Source organism: Orycteropus afer, unplaced genomic scaffold (assembly GCF_000298275.1).
Source record: "Orycteropus afer afer isolate SDZICR_OR568_19922 unplaced genomic scaffold, OryAfe1.0 scaffold00005, whole genome shotgun sequence".
NCBI classification, from domain to species: domain Eukaryota; kingdom Metazoa; phylum Chordata; class Mammalia; order Tubulidentata; family Orycteropodidae; genus Orycteropus; species Orycteropus afer.
In genome coordinates, this window is record NW_006921592.1 from 21,034,810 (window position 1) to 21,055,329 (window position 20,520).

Below are 20,520 nucleotides of genomic sequence, written 5' to 3' on the forward strand. Positions count from 1 at the left end.
CATTTTGGTCTTTTCTTCCTTTCCTGTCTTTTTAATGACCTTTTGCTTTCTTCATGGATGATGTTCTTAATGTCATCCCACAATTCCTCTGGTTTTTGGTCATTGGCGTTCAATGCATTAAGTCTATTTTTTTAATGGTCTCTAAATTCAGGAGAGATATTATAAAGGTCATATTTTGGCTCTCATGGACTTGTTTTAATTGTCTTCAACTTGAACTAGTATATGACAGGTTGATGGTCTGTTCCACAATCAGCTCCTGGACTTATTTTGGCTGAAGATATTGAGATTCTCCATTGCTTCTTGCCACAGATGTAGTCAGTCTGATTCCTGTGTACTCCATCTGGTGAAGTCCACATGTATGGCCACTGTTTGTGTTGTTGATAAAGGTATTTGCAATGAATAAATCATTGGCCTTGCAAAATTCTATCATGCAATCTCCAGCATTGTTTCTGTCACCAAGGCCAACTTTCCCAATTTCTGATGATTCTTCTACTTCTCTCTCTCTCTCTCTTTTTTTTCCCCCCAACTTTTGCATTCCAATCACCAGTGCTAATCAGTAGATCTTGATTGCATGTTTGATCAATTTAACATTGCAGAAGTTGGTAAAAGTCTTCAATTTCTTCATCTTTGGCTTTGGTGGTGGTGCATAAATTTGAATAATAGTAGTATTAACTTTTCCTTGTAGGAGTATGGATATTATTCTATCCCTGACAGCATTGTACTTCAGGACAGATCTTGAAACATTCTTTTGATGATGAATGCCACACCATTCTTCTTCAATTTGTCGTTCCCAGCATAGTAGATCATATGATTATCTGATTCAAAATGGCCAAAACCAGTTTATTTCAGCTCACTAATGCTTAAGATAGGAGTTCTGGTAGCATAGTGCCTAAGGCACTTGACTGTTAACCAGAAGGCTGGCCATTCAAACCCACCAGCCACTCCTCAGAAGAAAGATTGGGCAATCTACTTCTGTAGTGATACTGCCTTGGAAACCCAAGGAGGGTTCGCTATCAGTCGGATCTGACTCAACAGCAGTGAGTAGGTAAGTACCCTCTGCTACTCCCTTTTACTTAAAAAGATGCTCAAATTTCTTCCTTTTCAAAATCCACCCCCCCCCCAGCCTTTACTCTCCTGAGTCACTGTTCTATCTTTAGATTGATCTGTCTGCCTCTCTCCCCTACTCCTTTTGCCCACCTGACCTCCCACAGGTACCTTCTTCATTCACCATCTCTACTTCTTCACTTCCCACGCCTCCACCCATGGCAGTCTGGCTTCTGCTTTCCTAGAGATATACTTGGCCTTTTATCCCACCTCTCTGATTTTTTTGTCCATTTTGGTCCTATTTCATGACTCCTTTTATTATTTTCTCCCCCAAACATAAGCACTCTTTCAGAATTAGTCCTTGTCTATACCTTGATTGGCTTCTCTGCCTATAACGCAATGAAACACAACCATTGCTGTGGAGTCAGATGCGACCCATAGCAACTCCTCCTTGGATTTCTGAGGTGGTATCACTATGGAAGTAGATTGCCTAACTTTCCTTCTGGGGAGTGGCTGGTGGGTTTGAACCACGAGCCCTCTGGTTAGCAGTCAAGGGCTTTAGGCACTATGCTACCAGAGCTCCCTCACTGCCTATAGTCTTCCCATTTATCTAACATTCACTGTCACAATAATATTTTTATTGATTTTTCCTTATCACTTCTGTCCCATGCACAAAAACCTTCAACAGTTCCACAGGACTTATATAAATAGTCATGGAGTCATACAATGGGGAATGTGTGTGCTGGCACAGACCTAAGATGCCTAATTCTCTCATTTCAAAATGAGGAAATAGAGGCAAAGAAGCAGTGAAGTGGTTTGTCCAAGTTGTTGTTGTTGTTATGTGCCATCCAGTCAGACCTGACTCATAGTGACCCCTCCTTGAGTTTACGAGGCAGTATCACTACAGAAGTAGATTGCCCCATCTTCCTTCTGAGGAGTGGCTGGTGCGTTTGAACTGCCAGCCTTCTGGTTAACAGTCAAGTAGCGTCAACCTTGTCTAAACTACTTAATGAGGTATTCGATACTCTTCTTTTATTATAGAATATCAACTACTGCTCTTTTTCAGAAACAACCAAGATAAATCTTTACTTCTAAATACACTTTGGATTTTTCCTCCTCATAATTCTTGTTGCTCTTCTCCCACCTTAAATGTCCTCTTTCCTACTATTCTTATTTCTTGCTAAATCATTCATCTGTTTTTATAAGTTCATGCTATTATTTATTTGTAAAATATTTTTTACTTCCTAATATGTCCTAGGCCCAGAACTGTGTCGTGGGAAATTATATCTATTTTTCAATCTCATCTCAAAAGCAATTTGAGTATGCCCGTTGGTGTTTATTTTATACCATTGCTATAAGAACTGTGGTCTCAAAGAAAGAATTTTAAAGATCAATAGAAAATATGTAAATGATTAAATATTATTGTACTTTCATTTATATTTTATACAATATTTTTCAGGTCTCCCTGTGCAATGCTTTGGCTAAGGGTGGCTTTTGTGTCACATGTTCACCTTTCATCTTTCTCATCACTCTGCCATGAGAAATATTTTCAGGTTACTCAGTATTTACTCTAGGGACATTGTTGAGGACATTGATCATTATGGCATTTAGTATTCCTATGTAAAATTCCACTGGAGATATCCCTTTGAAAACTAAATGCTATAAGAATTTTCTAATAAAGAATTGCTGTGTTTTGATGCACAGATGGTAAAACTTATGTAAATTATTAAGCTTCTCATTTGTTTTTTGCTACTAGGAAACTCAAAGTCAAATAATTTAAATAATTTAATAATTTTAATAACCATTTGGGACCCTAGAATCCACACATTGTCATTTTTACTTAAATACCTAGTCTTAGCTACCTCATTTTCTCTAACTTGAGTTCTTATCTGAGTTTTTGTTTTCCTTGCATATACTTGTAAAACACCTAAAATATTTTATGAATAAGACTAAGATATAAGTAAATTGCCTGATGTGTTTGTGTGTGTTTGTGTTCCTGCCCCTTTAGACTGTGAATTCCTTGAGGACAAAGGTTATCTTACTTATTCTCATTTATAGGCCCTATAAAAATGTCCAGACTATAGTAGGTGCACAAGAAAGATTCATTGAACTATATTGATCAAAATAAATCCATAATTCCTTAAAAAGGGAAAGTTAGTCCCATACATTTTCTCTTTCATAAAGAAGCCCAAAGAAAGGTAGAGTGTTAACAGTGGCAAGAATTCAAACTCTGCCCATTATTAACTATACACCTTGGATGAATTATTAATTATTTGATCCTCCTTTTTTTCTTTAATACAAAAATGGAAATGAGAATACTCTAGAGGATTGCTGTGAAGATTGATAATCTTTGTAAATCTCTCACCACAGTTTCTGGGCCATAATAATAATCAGCACAAGTTAGATTCCCTTCTTCCACCCTTATTTCCTCTTTCATTGGAAATAGCACTTGGAAAAGGATAAGAAAGTGGATTGCTCTGTGACCATGAGTAAGTTAATTAATTGTGGTGTCATCTGTAAAATAAATGTGACTATTGACCTCATTCACAGGGATATGAAAATTAATTGATGGTAATGCACAATGGGATTTTTTGCTGAAAAGTGCTTAAGAATGGCTCAATATTGTTACATGCTCTATTTAATCATTAATATTATTTATGAACATTTGGCCAATTCTTGCCCTGGTGTGTTTTATGCCTGCACTCTAAATTGCATTTATTTTCAATTTAGTACCAGATTGTGTCTTAATAAAAATGGAGATGAAATTTCAAAGCATATTCCTGTCTTTGATACAAATTTATTTTCACAAAGAGAATGGTGTTACCTATTTCAATATTCTGCCCCTGGAATAAGCATCAAGATATTTAGTAAACAAATTATGTTAATTGTATTTAAAATCAAGTTCATGTGTTTTGCAAAGTCTTTAATTTCTACTTCTTGTGTTTCACACTCATTTTAATGTTTATTGGCAATTTTCTAATAACCTTCTTCATTGTGAAATGTTTGGTGCATTTCAGAGGATAAACAGGAATATTTCTTCATGCATTTCTAGTAGTGAACTAAGTGAAATACCTGTTATCAATTTAATATCAGAAAACTCTAACTGCCTTTCATCTGAATTAGGGAACTGCATTACAAAGTCCCTTCATAGTACAGAGTTAATGTGCTCAGTTGGTAACCAAAAAGTTGGTGGTTTGAGTCCACCCAGAGATGTCTTAAAAGAAAGACCTGGTGATCTGCTTCCAAGAAATCAACCACTGAAAACCTTATGGAGCACAGTTCTACTCTGACACGCTTGAGATCACCATGAGTTGGAGTTGAAAGCAAATGATTTGCTTGTTTTGTGCATGTGTGTGTGTGTGGGGGGGGGCAGGTTACAAAGTCCAAAGATCACTCCTCTGAGAGGTGGGGGACCTGAGTTCTAGCTCTGTCACCTTCCTCCCAGCTTTGTTTTATCCTTCTGAGCCTCACTCACTATTCTTTCAAACCAAGGGAGTTGGCCAAAATGGTCTTTAAGTTCTCTTCTCATCACAACATTCGGTCCTTTGAGATGGAAACTTGATGGCAAGCCCCACAATTAATCTATATGAAAACAGAGAGGCCATTTCAGGAGTTCCTAGTAGAACATTATCTTCCAGGGTGTATTGTTTTTTACCTTTCTGTTCAAAAGTTTAAAATATCTATCCTTTTAGCAGGTGATCACTTAGTACTCAGCATATATTAGATAGCTCAATAAATGGTTCAATTTAAGGTCCATGTTCTGAGCAGAATATGCCCTCTGGACCAAAGGCTTCTATGAAACCACATTATTGAGGAAATATGAAGGACCTATTTCCTATTTCAGACTTTAAGTAGGCAGGGTTATATTTATTTATTATTTCAAAACCTAAGAGTCCTGGATACAGACACAGATGCATTCTTGACTTTTGGAAGGTATCTATACCAGGAATTTCATTTAACTCATCTGAAGCTTGCAAACATGTCTGTAATACTAAAGCTGCTTTGTGACAAAATGCATTTTTCAGTGTCTGTAATATGATACTAAGACAAAAGTGGAGATCTGTTCAGATCTGGTAACATGAAGCAAATGGCCAAGGGCACCAAATCTCCACTCTGGAAAAATCCATTAATGGCAAAAATGTCCAGACATTCTCAGCCTTTCATCTCAATTATAACTTCTGGTCATCAATTTCTCCCTGATTCTGTAGTGTAGATTTATTTGTCCACTAATCTAACCACATGGTTTGTTTTGACTACATCAGCACATACAGCTCAGTATGCTGAGCACAGGAGTTTGCTGGTGTATTCCACACCTCTTGATACATCCTTTTATTATTGTGGGGTACTTTAAAAAAAAAAAAAATTTTCCTATAAAGTTATTTTTTCATGTTTTTTTCACAAATAAGCTACTGTTTTGAGTTAGCAAAGAAACAACTGACCTCAGAGAAAGGAAGTGCCTAAGAATTTTGCCTACTTAGTTGGTAGCTTATTTATCACAGATTGCTTCGGCTCACTTCACTAGAAAAATTTTGTGCAAAATAAATCCAGATGTTCACACGGCCCTTTAAGACAGTGATATAGAAGGTGCTAAAGGACAATGAGGAGCTCTGGTGGCACAGTGCCTAAGGCTTCTGACCGCTAACCAGAAGGTTGGTGGTTCAAACCCACCAGCCACTCTATGGAGAAAAGACTGGGCAATCTACTTCCATAAAGACTTACCACCTCAGAAGCCCAAAGAGGGTTACTATGAGTTGGAATCAACTCAATGCCAGTGAGTTTGGATTTTTGAGTGGACAATGAGGTAAGGAGCTTGTCCAGAACGTGTATCAGTGCATTGGTTTCTTCATTAAGAAAGTCTTACTCCCCAAAAAGTCAGCTAAAGTTAATGATACACTTAGTGTCATAGCCATTTTACCTTCCAATGCATTACTTATCAACTGGTAAGAAACATTTCTGAGACTAGTCTCATAAATTGTGTAGCATTGTTCCAGGAGAGACAATGTAAGATACTTGTCATAAGAACTCAGAGAGTAATCCATCCTTCCATCTGTCACCTGCCTTAAGCCAATTGCTGTTAAGGTGGTTCAGACCAATGGCAACCCCATGTGTGTCAGAGTAGAACTGTTCTCCACATGGTTTTCTATGGCTCATTTTTTAAAAGAAGATCACCAGGACTTTCTTCTGAGGTGCCTCTAGGTGGACTAAAACCTTCTGGTTAGCAGCTGAGCATGTTAACCATTGGCACCACCTAGAGACTCTTATCATCTGCATTAAACATGCATTGCCCTGGAGTTGATTCTGACTCATAGCCACCCTATAGGACAGATTAGAACTGCCCTATAGGGCTTCCAAGGCCATAAATCTTTACAGAAGCAGACAGCCACATCTCTCACCTGTGGAGTGTCTTGTGGATACAAACCATGATCTTTGGGTTAGCAGCTGAGTGCTTAACCATTGTGCCACCAGGACTCCTCATCTTCTGCATTAGAACCTTGCAAAACTCTATATACAGGACTCAGCCTGCAGAGTTGGAAAAAAAAAAGTAAGCCAAACACACAGAATTAGAGTGAAATAATTTTTAATGCTTTTCATGATGAAAGTACAGGAGAAATTTCTCTTCCCCCTTAAAATTGCTCTACTCATAACTGAAGGCTTTACATTTTAGGGACCAGTTAGCAAGGTTTTTTGTTGCCTCCTATTGGAAAGGACAGGGAGGGTTCAGCTATGGTGAAAAAAAGATGCTGTCTTCTTTGAAGTGCATCCTCTATTGCCCCTGGTAATACCTGCACAGTGGGCACCTGAGTCCTTTACCCTTTACTGAGTAGCCTAAGTCTTACTATCTAGAACTAGGCTCACCTTCCTGTACATGCAAAGATAAAGAACACTGACTTTGGGGCTAGGTCTCTGCTAGCATTTGGGACCAGGTGACCATGTACTTAAACACATTTGGAAACCAAGGAATGGAAACCAAAGTACTTCAACACAACTCAAACACACATTTCAGGAAAGGAGTTCAATGTCTTCTCAACAGAGCAAGCCTCTGAGACTCTGCTCAGGAATCTATACTAAACTGAGCATGGAATGATAAAATGTGAGGAAACTTATAAACTGTATTCAGCTTCATGCCTTGCAAACAGCCAAACCGAAGCTCCCAATGCCTAGCCTCTTAGCTGAACTGTGTACAGGCGTGGGGATGAATGGGCAACCTAGTGTTTCTACAGTTCAGGCAAGGGCAAGGTACTGACTGTCTCTGTGCCTCAGGCCTGGAACAATGACTCAAGGGTGAGGAGGGAAAAGTGAGTCAGGAGGTCGGTGTGTGAGGAGGAATAACCAAAGTGTCAGCAGGAGGTGGAGAGAGGTGGTATGTACTCCCCCCGCCAAAAAAAAAAAAAAAAAATCCCAAACCCATTGCCAGTCAAGTCAATTCTGACTCACAGTGATCCCATGTGCTACAGACTAGAACTAAGCTCTCTGGGTTTTTCTTGGCTGTAATCTTTATAGAAGCAGATTGCCAGGCCTTTTTCTACAGTGCTGCTGACTGGGTTCAAACCATCAATCTTGCCAACTGTATGTAAAGCATTGTGAGGTCTTGTCAGAAAGACATGTTCTTGTTATGTGCTATCCAGTCAGTTCCAGCTCATAGTGACCCTGTGCACAGCAGAATGAAACCCTGCCCAGTCCTGCACCATCCTCTCAATCATTGCTGTTTGAGTCTGTTGTTGCTGCCACTTTTGTCAATCTATCTCGTTGAGCATCTTCCTTTTTTTTTTTTTTTGGCTGACCCTCTACTTTACCAAGTATGATGTCCTTCTCCAGGAACTGGTCTCTCTTGAATATGTCTAAAATATATGAAACAAAGTCTTGCCATCCTTGCTTCTGAAGAGCTGTACTTCTTCCAAGACATATTTGCTCACTCTTCTGGCAGTCATGGCATGTTCAATATTCTTCTCCAATGCCGTAATTCAAAGGCATCAATTCTTGTTCATTCTTCTTTATTCATTGTCTAATTTCCACATGTATATGAAGTGAGAGAAACTATGGCTTGAGTTCAGCATGCCATAGTCCTCAAAGTGATAGCTTTGCTTTTTAACATGTTAAAGAGATCTTTTTTAGCAATATGTTGTTTAATTTTTTGACCACTGTTTCCATGGGTTGATTGTGGATACAAGTAAAATGAGATCTTTAACAACTTCAGTTTTGCTCCATTTATCATGTGTTGCTTACTGGTCCAGTAGTTGGGTTTTTGTTTTCTTTATGTTGTGGTATAATCCATACCAAAGACTGTAGTCTGATCTTCATTGGTAAGTGCTTTCAGTTTTCTTCACTTTCAGTAAGCTAGACATTTATCTGTGTTTTATTGACTATGCAAAGGCATTCAACTATGTGGATCATAACAAATTATGGATAACGTTGGGAAGAATGGAAATTCAAGAATATCTAGTTGTGCTCATGCAGAAACTGTGCAAAGACCAAGAGGCATTCGTTCAAACAGAACAAGGGGATACTGCATGGTTTAAAATCAGGAAAAATATGTGTCAGTGTTGTATCTTTTCATGTATTTGTTCAATCTGTATGCTGAGCAAATAATCTGAGAAGCTGGACTATATGAAGAAGAACACACATCAAGATTGGAGGAAGATTCATTAACAACTTGTGATATGCAGATGACACAGTCAGAAATACATGAAAAAAAGCAAACCAAATTCATGCTGTAGAGTAGATTCCGACTCATAACGACCCCTCCTTGGGTTTCTGAAGTGGTATCACTATGAAAGTAGATTGCCCAACCTTCCTTCTGAGGAGTGGATGGTGGGTTTGAACCACTAGCCTTCTGGTTAGCAGTCAAGTGCCTTAGGCACTACATTACCAGAGAAATAAATAGATGCATAAATTGTTATCCATGCCTCTAAGTAGTTTCCAGTCTTATAAAAGAGAAATTTACTCTGTTTAGAGGGAATATTAGCAAAACCCACTATCCATATAATATATTATGCTCCAAAGCACAACAAAGCAAATAAATGCAAAATAACTGATTTCTTAAAGAAATGATACATATACTGATTTCCAGATCACCATAAGAAAACTGGGAGCTCTGGTAGCATAGTGCCTAAGGCATTTGACTACTAAACAGAAGGCTGGTGGTTCAAACCCACCAGCAGCTCCTTGGAAGGAAGGTTGGGCAATCTACTTCTGTAGTGATACCGCCTCATAACCCAAAGGAGGGGTTCCTATGAGTCGGATCTAACTCGCCGGCAGTGAGTTTGGTTTTTAAAGAAAATTGCTCTATCCAGTTTGATAGATGAAATTTTACTTCTACCTATAGTTTTAAAAACTTATTATTATTTTTAAAGCAATTTTCTTGGAATTGAAAAGAAAAAAAGAATATAAATCAAATGGAAAGAAAAAAGTTTAAAACTTGCCTTGATCTGTGTTATAGTGTGAAGTAAATCAAGCAGCACTTTAATTCCCAACGAACATGTGACAACCAGGGAGTTAAATATTAGATTTAAATAAGGCAGCTAATTCTCTGAAAGAATTACATTCATGTTCTTTATATGGGCACTCTACCTAATGAACACATTTCTCTCCTCTTAAATTCAGGCTATGGTACTGTGGCATGAGAAATTAATATATGTTCCTATATTCATTAATACTGTTGCACATTAAAAGACCTTTTGGTTTTTATCACCCTGAGTTCCCAGAGGTTCATGGAGGCATTCATAGCTCCAAACCACATGAATTATCAGGATAAAAAAAAAAAAAAAAAAAAAAAACCTCATTAAATGAAAACCTTCATAACCACTTGCTTTTATAGATAAAGTTATATCTAAAAAGAAACTTTATTGAACATTCATCAACATAGAATGGATAAATAAATAGTGGTATAAGCCTTCCACAGAATATTATAAAGCAGTAAAAGTGAAATAATTGCAGTTACACACACTATTGGACTCAATCTCATAAACATTGTTATTATTCAAAATAAAAGATACAAGATATGAAAAAATACACATACTGTAATTCAATTTACATAAGATCAAAAATACAAAGCTAAACAATAACTGATTTAGGAATAAAGCATTAGTAGCAAACCTCTAGAGGAAATGATTAACACAAAATTCAGGGTAGTGGTTAGTTATGCTTGGTGGGTGACTAGGGAAGTGCATACAATCAGAAGAGAACACTGTGGGCCTTCTAAGGAATGGACCAGATGCATTTGACAACACAATGTGTGGCAGTGTAGAACTGTGCTCCACGCAGCTTTCAATGATAGGAGTAGATTGCCAGATCTTTCTTCTGAGGTGTCTCTGAGTAGAATTGGGCCATCAACCTTTTGGTTAACAGCAGAGCACATAACCATTTGCACCACTCAGAGACTCCTAAGGTACTAATGATGTTTTATTTCTTAAATGGGGTAGTGAGTTCATGAATAGTTATTGTTAGCATTATTTAAAGTGCATAGATACATTTTACATTTTCTTTTGTTGTTACAATGGCATTACAGCCAAGTAAAAACTTTTTAAGAAAGGTTATCAAATTTAACCTCAGTAATAAATCCTTATCATGTGCTTACCATATGTTGCAGAGTAGAACTTGGCTCCATAGGATTTTCAAGGCTATGACCTTTTGGGGGCAAATTGCCAGGACTTTCTTCCAAAGTGCCTCTGAGTGGGTTCAAACAGATAGCCTTTTGGTTAGTAGTCAAGTGCTTAACTATTTGTACCACCCAGGGACTCAATGGCAACTGGTTTGAGTTTTTGGTTTTATGTATTCATCATTTGTGCATTACACAGGGTAGCATGAGATATATAGGGCTTGCCTCAGGGAGCTTACATACATGAAATGATTGGGAGCTAAGTCAGAATACAATTAAGCATAACACATGATGCATTGTGGGTTCAGAGGGTGAGGAAGGCATTGATGGTCAAACTGGTTCTCATTCTGAGAGAATGAGAATTTGAATTGGGCTTTGAAGAGTGAACTAAGCAGAGAGGAAGCAGGAGATAATTTTTACATTTTACTCTTGTTTATTTCTTTAAATATATTATGGCTCTTGTCATGTTTAACACAATTTATGATTGAAAAGAGACTTTGTGATATAGAAGAAAAACATTAACTTTTGACTCAGACAGACCTGGGTTCAAATCCCAACTCCACCATTCAAACACCATGAATCACTTCATTTTTACAATGTAGAGAAAGGTTGTTGTTGTTTGCCGTCTAGTTGGCCCTGACTCATAGCGACCCCTCCTTGGGTTTCCGAGGCAGTATCACTACGGAAGTAGGATTGCCCAACCTTCCTTCCGAGGAGTGGCTGGTGGGTTTGAACCGCCAGCCTTCTGGTGAGCAGTCAAGTGCCTTAGGCACTATGCTACCAGAGCTCCTAGAGAAAGGTTATGAGAAGGAAATGAGAGAATATTGTTGGCTGCATGTTCCAAACTCTAGAGGGCATCACAATCTCATTACAGTACTACCATTTGGGGTGAGAATTCAGAAAAGGATGGTGGCTGAGATCCGCTAGGACCCTGAAAGGGATTCAGCACAACACAGAATCTCCTTTTAGGCTTTGTCCTTCTGTATATCTGGTATACACCTTGTACATGGTGGGCTTCGAAGGACTTTTGACTGCTTTCTAACCTCTGCCCCAGGAAGGCAGCTGAACAGATGAATTGGACCAGCTGTTCTCTGGACCATAGGGAGAAATATCCTCTTCCTTAGTATCATCTATTCTTGTCTCTTCTTGGCTTTCGCAAGCCAAGTGTAAGGCATGATCTTAGAAAGGGGTAAAGAAACCCAGCCATTAGCAATTAAGTACTTTCTAGTCTAAACAAAATAAGTCACTGGGGCTCAACCATGGGCTAGGCCACCTCTCCAAACTGTGGTGAGGCCAAATCCATAATCAGCAATGTTCAGATTCTGTATTTTCCCTGTGTGTCTTCTAGGTCTGTCTCCCTTGGAAGTCTGAGGTGGCTTAACGAAGAATTACGGATTTCTAGCTATGATTCTGGCCTCTCTCTACCAGGCACATGACTAACAAATTCATGCAAAGCATCTGGCCTGCAAGAGGCCTGTCATTAATATTAATTCCCTTCTCACCTCTCCCCTTTCCTAGTTTGTAAATCTCATTAAAGATATTTTGCAGTCAACTGCTGCATCTCTGCTTTTACCCCATCTAAAACGACAATTGTGCTCCATACAGTTGGTCAGTGGAACCTCCTTCCAGCTATTTGGAGCACACTATGAGGATGAACACTGCCATTATGGAGAGGAGAGAGTCTTGGGAGCCGAGCTCTGGATATAGACCATTGACTCCCCACCATCTGCCTTGGCCTCCATGTGCTCCGATTCCAACTTCCATTCTGCTTTGTTTTACAGTTGTTCAGCACATCAAGCGCCATAATATTGTTCTGAAAAGGGAGCTAGGAGAAGGAGCCTTTGGAAAAGTTTTCCTAGCTGAATGCTATAACCTCTGTCCTGAGCAGGACAAGATCTTGGTGGCAGTGAAGGTAAGAGAAAACTCCAGAATATCTCATTAATCACGGTCACACTAATGTGTGGATGTTTTATTTATTTTTAGTGATCAATTTGGGAGCAAATTATGTTTGCTGTGGTACGTATGTTCAGATTCCTTTAACAAAATGGATAGTCAAGGAGCTCTAGTGGTGCAGTGGTTACAGCATTTGGCTGCTAACCAAAAGGTAGGCTGTTTGAACCCACCAGCCACTCAGTGGAAGAGAGATGAGACATTCTGCTTCTGTAAAGATTTATGACCTTGGAAACCCTATAGGAGGACAGTTCTACTCTAGCCTATAGGGCCACTATGAGTTGGAATCGACTCCATGGCAGTGGGAAAATGGACAGTCAGAAGGATATATGGAGCACATCCAACTATTATAGGCAAGTTACTCATCTGTAGGCTATGAAAAGCTCTAAGCAACTCTTCTGAGTCTATGCTGACTAAATTGATGGAGGAAGGTCAATGGGGTCAAACAGAATTTGACCAGCTAAGCAGCAGCTAAGTCTTGGAGACTCAATTTTGTCTCCTCAGATTTCATGGTAACTCTGGTAGTGTAGTGCCTAAGGCAGTTGACTGCTAACCAGAAGTCTGGCAGTTCAAACCCGTCAGCCACTCCTCGGATGGAAGATGGGGCAATCTACTTCTGTAGTGATACTACCTTGGAAACCCAAGGAGGGGTCGCTATGAGTTTGGTCCAACTCAATGGCACATAACAACAACAACAACAACTAGTAGGTTTGTGCCAAGCTCAGCTGGAGCCAGTCTCATGTTCAAGGTTCTGGAAGGAAGAACTGTGCATGTCACTTCTCCTCTAAGCCTCTGTTCTCCTGAATCTTCTATCACACCTTACTTTGTTCCTCCCAAATGTGTCCAGAGCCCCAGGACTTTACACATCATGACATGACTTCAGCAAAAGCTGTGCCAGACCTAGGTTGGATGGTATCTTTTATGTCTTCCATCACCTCATGATGATCCCATGTGTGTCAGAGTAGAACGGTGCTCCACAGGGTTTACAATGACTGATTTTTCAGAAGTAAATCTCCAAGCCTTTATTCCAAGGTGCCTCTGGGTAGACTTCAACCTCCAACGTTTCAGGTGGCAGCCAAGCACATTAACTGCACCGCCCAGGGACTCCTCACCATCCCTGGGAGACACAATATTCTTACTGAAACAAAGAAGTCTGAAAGCCCTTCATTATAGTCAATTCTCAACAAACTCAGGAGATCTGATCTTCACTGAGATAAACATTATTAAAAAGGGATAAAATTTCTACTGAGGCCTGTGAAACATAAGAATTAACAAAAATAGCACAAAAGATTTCAATGGATGTTTTAAAATACATTGTCAAGATGGAAAAAAAATAAAGTGTTGGATAATATACATATAGCAACTAAAAGAGGCATATCTTTATAAAATGAATTGAGTGTAAAATGAATATGAACATGGCTATTCTTAAATTGTGAAACAATATTACTTCTTGGTGATTAAGGTGATTGTGGATTTGAGTTTTGTTTCTGTCAAGCACACAACATTTGTATGAATGGCATTTGTTACTACCAGGACAATTTTTCATCTTTATTTTAATCATATATATATTGTTACTGTTGTACTTTTTGATAAAATGCTTCATTATGTGTGTGATGGATAACTGAGGAGATAAATACAATTATTCTTGAACCTATCCATTCTGTAGACTAAGCACAGAATCTATTATGTTTGTCCAAATAGAAAAATCATGCGTTTGCTTTCCTTGTCATCAAGGGTAACCTGGATGGTAGTGATATCCTCAAATTCTCAGCCTCATAAAACCTGCATTTTGGGGTGCATAAAGGACAGACCTTCTAGGGAGGATACATTTAATGTCTATCAAATATGTATAATCTCACAAAGATAGGCAAATGGAGCAGGGAGAGTAAGACAGGAGAGAAAGAGGAGAGGAGCCCTATAGAGATGTGAGGATTAGCGGTCAAATAGGGTAGAAGTGTCAAAGTAGGAGTCCTGCAGAGACTCGGGGGTGTTTAATTCCTGCTGCTGCTACTGCGTCTGCTTTAATTTACTCAAAAAGATTCCTTTCTTCTTTTTTTTTTTTAGCACAAAATGTTCAGACACTTGGCAGTGTTATGTCTGAAGTCTTTGCTTTTTTCTTTTTCTCTTTTTTTTTTTCTTTTGGGATAAATGAGACTAAAAAACCGTCTCTATATTTATAGATTCTAGACTGATAAAATGGTAGAACTGGGAGATTCTTAGAGAATTCTAAGTTAGCAAGTTGCCTTCAAGTGGACTTCAACTCATGGTGACCCCATGTGTGTCAGAGTAGAATTATGCTGCAAGGGTTTCCAGTGACAGAGTTTTCAGAAGTAGACCACCAGATCTTTCTTCTGAGATACCTCTGGGTGGATTCTAACTTTCAGTTAGCAGCCAAGCACTATAACTATTTGCACCATTCAGAGACTTCGATCCTAACCTAGCCATTGTTCTACCCAAGGAAACTGAAGACCATGGATTCATATTCTAGGCCTCTGTTACCCACTGCTACTTGGAGGTCATCAGCCTTACTGTTGGTAGTTACTGTTGAGTCAGCTCTGACTCATGGTTACTCCACGTACAACAGAACACTGCCCCATGCTGTGCCTTCTTCGTGATCTTAGGTGTGCTAGAGTTCACTGTTGCACCCACTGTGTATTTTGAATGCCTTCCAAACTAGGATTTCAACTTCCAGCACTATATTGAACAATATTCTGTTGTGATCCATAGAGTTTTCACTGGCTAATTTTGGGAAGTAGATCACCTGAGCTTCTTTCCTAGTCTGTCTTAGTCTGGAAGCTCTGCTGAAACCTATCTGCCATGGGTGACCCTACTGGTTTTTTGAATACCTGTGGCATAACTTCCAGCATCATAGCAACACATAAGCCACCACAGTATGACAAACTGACAGACAAGTGTGACAAACTGACAGACAAGTGTTGGTTCATTTTAGTATCATTCCTTATTCTGTGTCTACTTCACTATATTTCTTCAATGCCCTAAGGAAAAGGCATGGCTAAGTCTGGAACACTTTCAATTCATACATTACATTTCCTTCCAAACAAGTGCTAAAACAAGACTTCAGAGCTTAGACAGTACTACTAACCTTGAAGGGTTAGCAGGCAGACAGCAGTGTTTAACTACTGGTCACTGAGCTATCTATGGAAGAGAACATATACCATTCCAGCTGCCCACCCATGGCACACTTCTGTTTGAATGCATCCCCCCTCACCATTGTTGGTTGATGAGGCCCTCTCTGGTTGAAATTCCAGTTATTGCCCTAATCCAATGTCTGAACTGGACCTAGGACCTTTGGCTTGACCCAATACCATAAACCAAAAACAATTGCCATCAAGTCGACTCTGACTCATGTTGACCCCATGTGTGTCAGAGTAAAAGTGTGCTTCACAGGCTTTTCAGTGGCGGGTTTTTTAAAAGTGGATCATCAGGCCTTTCTTCTGAGGTATATCTGAGCGTACTCTATCTGCTCAAGCCTCCAGCCTTTCAGTTTTCATTAACCATTTGTACCCAGGGACTTTGCCAAATAAATGTTTCAAATTAATGATCTATGAAAAGTGCTTGCCTTTTAGTCAGCCTGGCTGAAAATTTAAAAAGAATTTTACTCTGTCAAATCCTAACCTTGTCTCTTGGCCAGTACACTTGTTGAGGTTCAACATGAAAGTCTTATCTCAAATAATGAGGACAAAGTGCCTACAGCCTAAAAGTTCATTCTAACTTCATGGTCACAAACCCATGAATTGTCATCTCATTGACCTTGAATGTGAATTTTTGTTGAGGTCTTGCTTATGTGCTAGAGGGATTTCAAGCTTTAGAGAGTTTCCCCATTTTAACTCTCTGGGTGCCAGAGCTGCAGCCACCTAAGAGTTGGATGGGATCGGAATGACACACAGACCTGCACAGAGCTGTGCCTTGCTGGCCTGACTGGCCCATTTACAGGGCCACTGTGGGAAGTATATTCAAATACTATCTAAATATGCCTCAGATGAAAACGTCTCCAGTGCAGCCATGGCCACAATGATCCTTTTGGAATGAAACAATCTGAACGTGGCCTCCCAGGATGGCAGAGCCTCTCACCTCTGTGCAGTGGCTGCTGGGTTGCTTCTTTCCCATTGGAGGTACCAGGGATGTTTGACAGCCTCTCAGCCCGTTGCCTAGCAACCTCTGAAGCATGGATTATGCATGCTAAGAAATAGAAGCTATTGTCTGTCTTCTTTTCCTTCTTGACTTCTTGAGAAGGAGCTAACTCTGGTTTGAAATCCAAGACTTTACATTCAGACTGACAGATGTCGGGTTCCTGGATATTCTGGTGTCGCTCCCCCTGCCTATGATTTAAGGGCTTCAGGGCCTCGCAGGAAAAGGTTTGGGACAGGATGAATCCTAAGGCATGTTGGGACACATCTGGGGCTGAGTGTGCCTCTCCCATTAGTGTCTCTGTTTTGATCCAACTGGATTGCTCTCTTCGTGATAGTTTTTGATAACCCTCTCCCCCTTTTTTTTAAGTGAACTAGATTGTCGACGATTTTTTTCCCTTTACAGAGCATTACAATTGCAGAACCCATAGAGGAGATGAGAGCAGAGCAACCAGTCTTTGATCAAACTGAGTTGCTTTACCTTTAAGTAACTCAATTGCCAAGGAAACGCTTCATCGCAGCTTCCCTGCATTAGCCCTGGATGCATTAGCTATTTTTGGCTCCATCCAAGCTGGCATTTCAATAGCAATAGTTCCTACTACATTTCCTTGTACTATGAATGCATGCTGATTTTTGTTTTTTCAAATATAACCACAAATGTTCTTTGCAGGATTCATGGGCCTCCATGCTACTCCACCTCACTTTGCTCTTGCCCAGTAACTCAAATGAATTTGTAGAAACATGACTGAAAACACCTTGTTGTTGCTGTTAGCTGTGGTTGATTTGACCCCTGACTCATGGCAACCCAGTGCACAGTGGAAGAAAATGCTGCCCAGTCCTGCACCATCCTCATACTTGAATTGTGGATCAGACCATTGTGATCCACACAGTTTTCAATGGCTGATTTTTGGAAGTAGATAGACAGGCTTTTGTTCCTAAAGGGAGTTTAAAACCAAAAACCAAACCCACTGCCATCGTGTCGATTCTGACTCAAAGCAACCCTAGAGGACAGAGTAGAACTCCCCCATAGAGTTTCCAAGGCTGTAAAACTTCACGGAAGCAAAATGCCTCATCTTTTTCCCATGGAGCAGCTGGTGGATTCAAACCATTGACCTTATGGTTAGCAGCCTAATGCTTTAACCACAATGCCACCAGAGCTCCTACAGAGACCTTAGAAGTCACATGTATATAACTCCAGCCTCCTGTTTTATAGATGAGAAAACCATCACCAGTGAGTTGAATGACTTCCTGGAGATACAAGTTAAAGGGAATCAGTAAGAAGACTTGACAAGATAAGAAATGGTGAACTCTGAGTTCCGCCAGGCACTTTCTTCAGGATCCGATTTAGAGTTTTTGCTTCTCATGTTTTTGAATTCCTTCTTGTCAACAGAGGAATTAATGATGATTTTCTACACCAAGGGTTTTGGAAAAGCTAACCAATAAACCCTTGACAACCTTACCAAGAAGAAGCCCCAAAGTACCATCCAACACATTATTGGCATTCCTGGGTCTAGAATGGCCCCAGCCTGAACCCTTTGTCCACATAACTCTCTTATCTTCTAGCTTTTAGTTCAAGCTGCACTTTTTGGGGAGACTTCCTTCTTTCTTCTCCCTCATCTAGACCAGCCCTCCCTATTATGTGCTATTAAGGCATCTGCACTTTTCCTTTATAACATTTGCCATGGTTTTTTATTATATATCTGTTCTGGGACCTATATAATGAATTATATGACTATCTGCCTCCTCTTGTTGTTGTTGTTGTTATGTGCTGTCAAGTCAGACCCAACTCATAGCGACCCCTCCTTGGGTTTCCGAGGTGGAATCACTAAAGAAGTAGATTGCCCAACCTTCCTTCCAAGGAGTGGCTAGTGGGTTTGAACCACCAGCCTTCTGATTAACAGTCAAGTGCCTGAGGCACTACGCTACCAGAGTTCCTTCTTTCTCCTCTAAGAGTGGTACATTCTCGAGGGTGAGAACCATGGCTTCTACCTCATTGCCAAATATGTAGTTGTTTTTAGCTTCTGTCAAGTCAGCTCCCAACACATGGCAATAGTATGCACGCAAAGAAATGGTTGTGAATCAAATCCTTGTGATCCATAGGGGTTTCAATGGCTGATTTTCAGAATTAGATACCCAGGCCTTTCTTCCTAATTGTCTTAGTCTGGAAAGTCTGCTGAAAAGTCAACAATATAGCGACATGCAAGCCTCCACTAACAGATGGGTGGTGACTGCACATGGGGTACACTGGTCTGGAATTGAACACAAGTCCCTCACATGGAAGGAGAATATTCTACCATTGAACCACCACTACCACCAAATATGTAGTTATTATTAGATGCTGTTGAGTTGAGTTTTGATTCATGGTGACCCCATGTGATAGAGTAGAACTTCCCCATAGGGCTTTCTTGGCTGTCATCTTCATGGGAGCAGATCTCTAGGTCGTTTCTCTTGTGGAACCACTGAATGAGTTCAAACTGCCAACCTTTTGTTAGCAGCAAGCACTTAATCATTTGCAGTACCAGGGCTTGCCTAAATATGTAGCAGCAAGTGGTAAATGCTTGTTAAATGAATGAAATGATACATGAATGGGTGGGTGAATGAAAGAAGATAGATGGATGAATGGATGGACCAACTCTTTCAATAAAGTAAAGAGTAGCCAGTTGGTGTTTCTACAAAGAAAATTATTTGAAGAACTATTGATAGTCATAGAATTTTGTAGCTGAAAGGAACTGTAAAAATCATACATGCAGAATAATGCAATGTAATGAGAATTCCTTGCTGAAATGATTGAATCACTATATATATATGGTGTGTACACACACAAACACACACACACACAAATATATATATATTTTGTGTGTATATATATATACATATGTGTGTGTGTGTGTGTGTGTATATATATATATGTTGTTTTTATCAGGTGCCATTGAGTTGGCTCCGACTGATAGCAACCCTGTGTACAACAGAATGAAACACTGCTGCCTGGTCCTTCACCAGCCTCACAATCCTTGCTATACATGAGCCCATCATTGTAGCCACTGTATCAATCCATCTCGTGGCTTATGGTAAAGAATTGGTAAGCAATGGCCCAGGACTTAGAAGCTGCTATTACAGCAAGCCAAAGAAAAAGAAAAAAAGAGAGAGCTTCTCTTCCCAATAGTTCCAAAAGTCCAAAGGGCCTTCCCTTTTTTTGCTGCCCCTCCACTTTACCAGGCATGATATCTTTCTCCAGGAAATGGTCCCTTCTGACAACATAACCAAAGCAGGTGAGACAAAGTCAGGCCATTCTCATTTCCAAGGAGCATTCTGGCTGCACTTCTTCCAGCACAGATTTGTTAGTTCTCTGGCAGTCCATAGTACTTTCAGTATTCTTTGCCAGCACCACAATTCAGAAGCATCAACTTTTCTTCATTCTTCCTTATTCATTGTCCTGCTTTCACATGCATTTGAGGCTACTGAAAATACCATGGCTTGGGTTAGGTGTACTTAGTCTTCAAAGAGACATCTTTGCTCTTTAGCACTTTAAAAAGGTCTTTTGGAGCAGATTTTCCCAGTGCAATATGTTGTCTGATTTCTTAACTGGTGCTTCCATTGGTGTCGATTGGAACCAAGATGTATGAAAATTTGACAACTTCAATCTTTATTTATTGTGATACTCTCTAGCTTAACCTCTACAGTTTTCCAATGAGGAAAAATGATCCCAGAAAAGATAAATGGCTCATTCAAGGTCATTTTGCTTGTACGAAGTCATTTAGTATCAGAGCTACAACTACAACTACT

At 39.7% G+C, this 20,520-nt stretch overlaps 1 protein-coding gene across 1 annotated transcript in view; it reads left to right on the forward strand.

Annotated features, from left to right (window-relative positions):
- Positions 1 to 20,520, forward strand: part of NTRK2 (neurotrophic receptor tyrosine kinase 2) — a 499,612-nt gene that overhangs the window by 355,297 nt on the left and 123,795 nt on the right. The window contains exon 14 of the mRNA XM_007938966.2: positions 12,421 to 12,551. Within this exon, the coding sequence (XP_007937157.1) occupies positions 12,421 to 12,551 (131 nt within the window). The remainder of the gene's footprint in view (positions 1 to 12,420; positions 12,552 to 20,520) is intronic.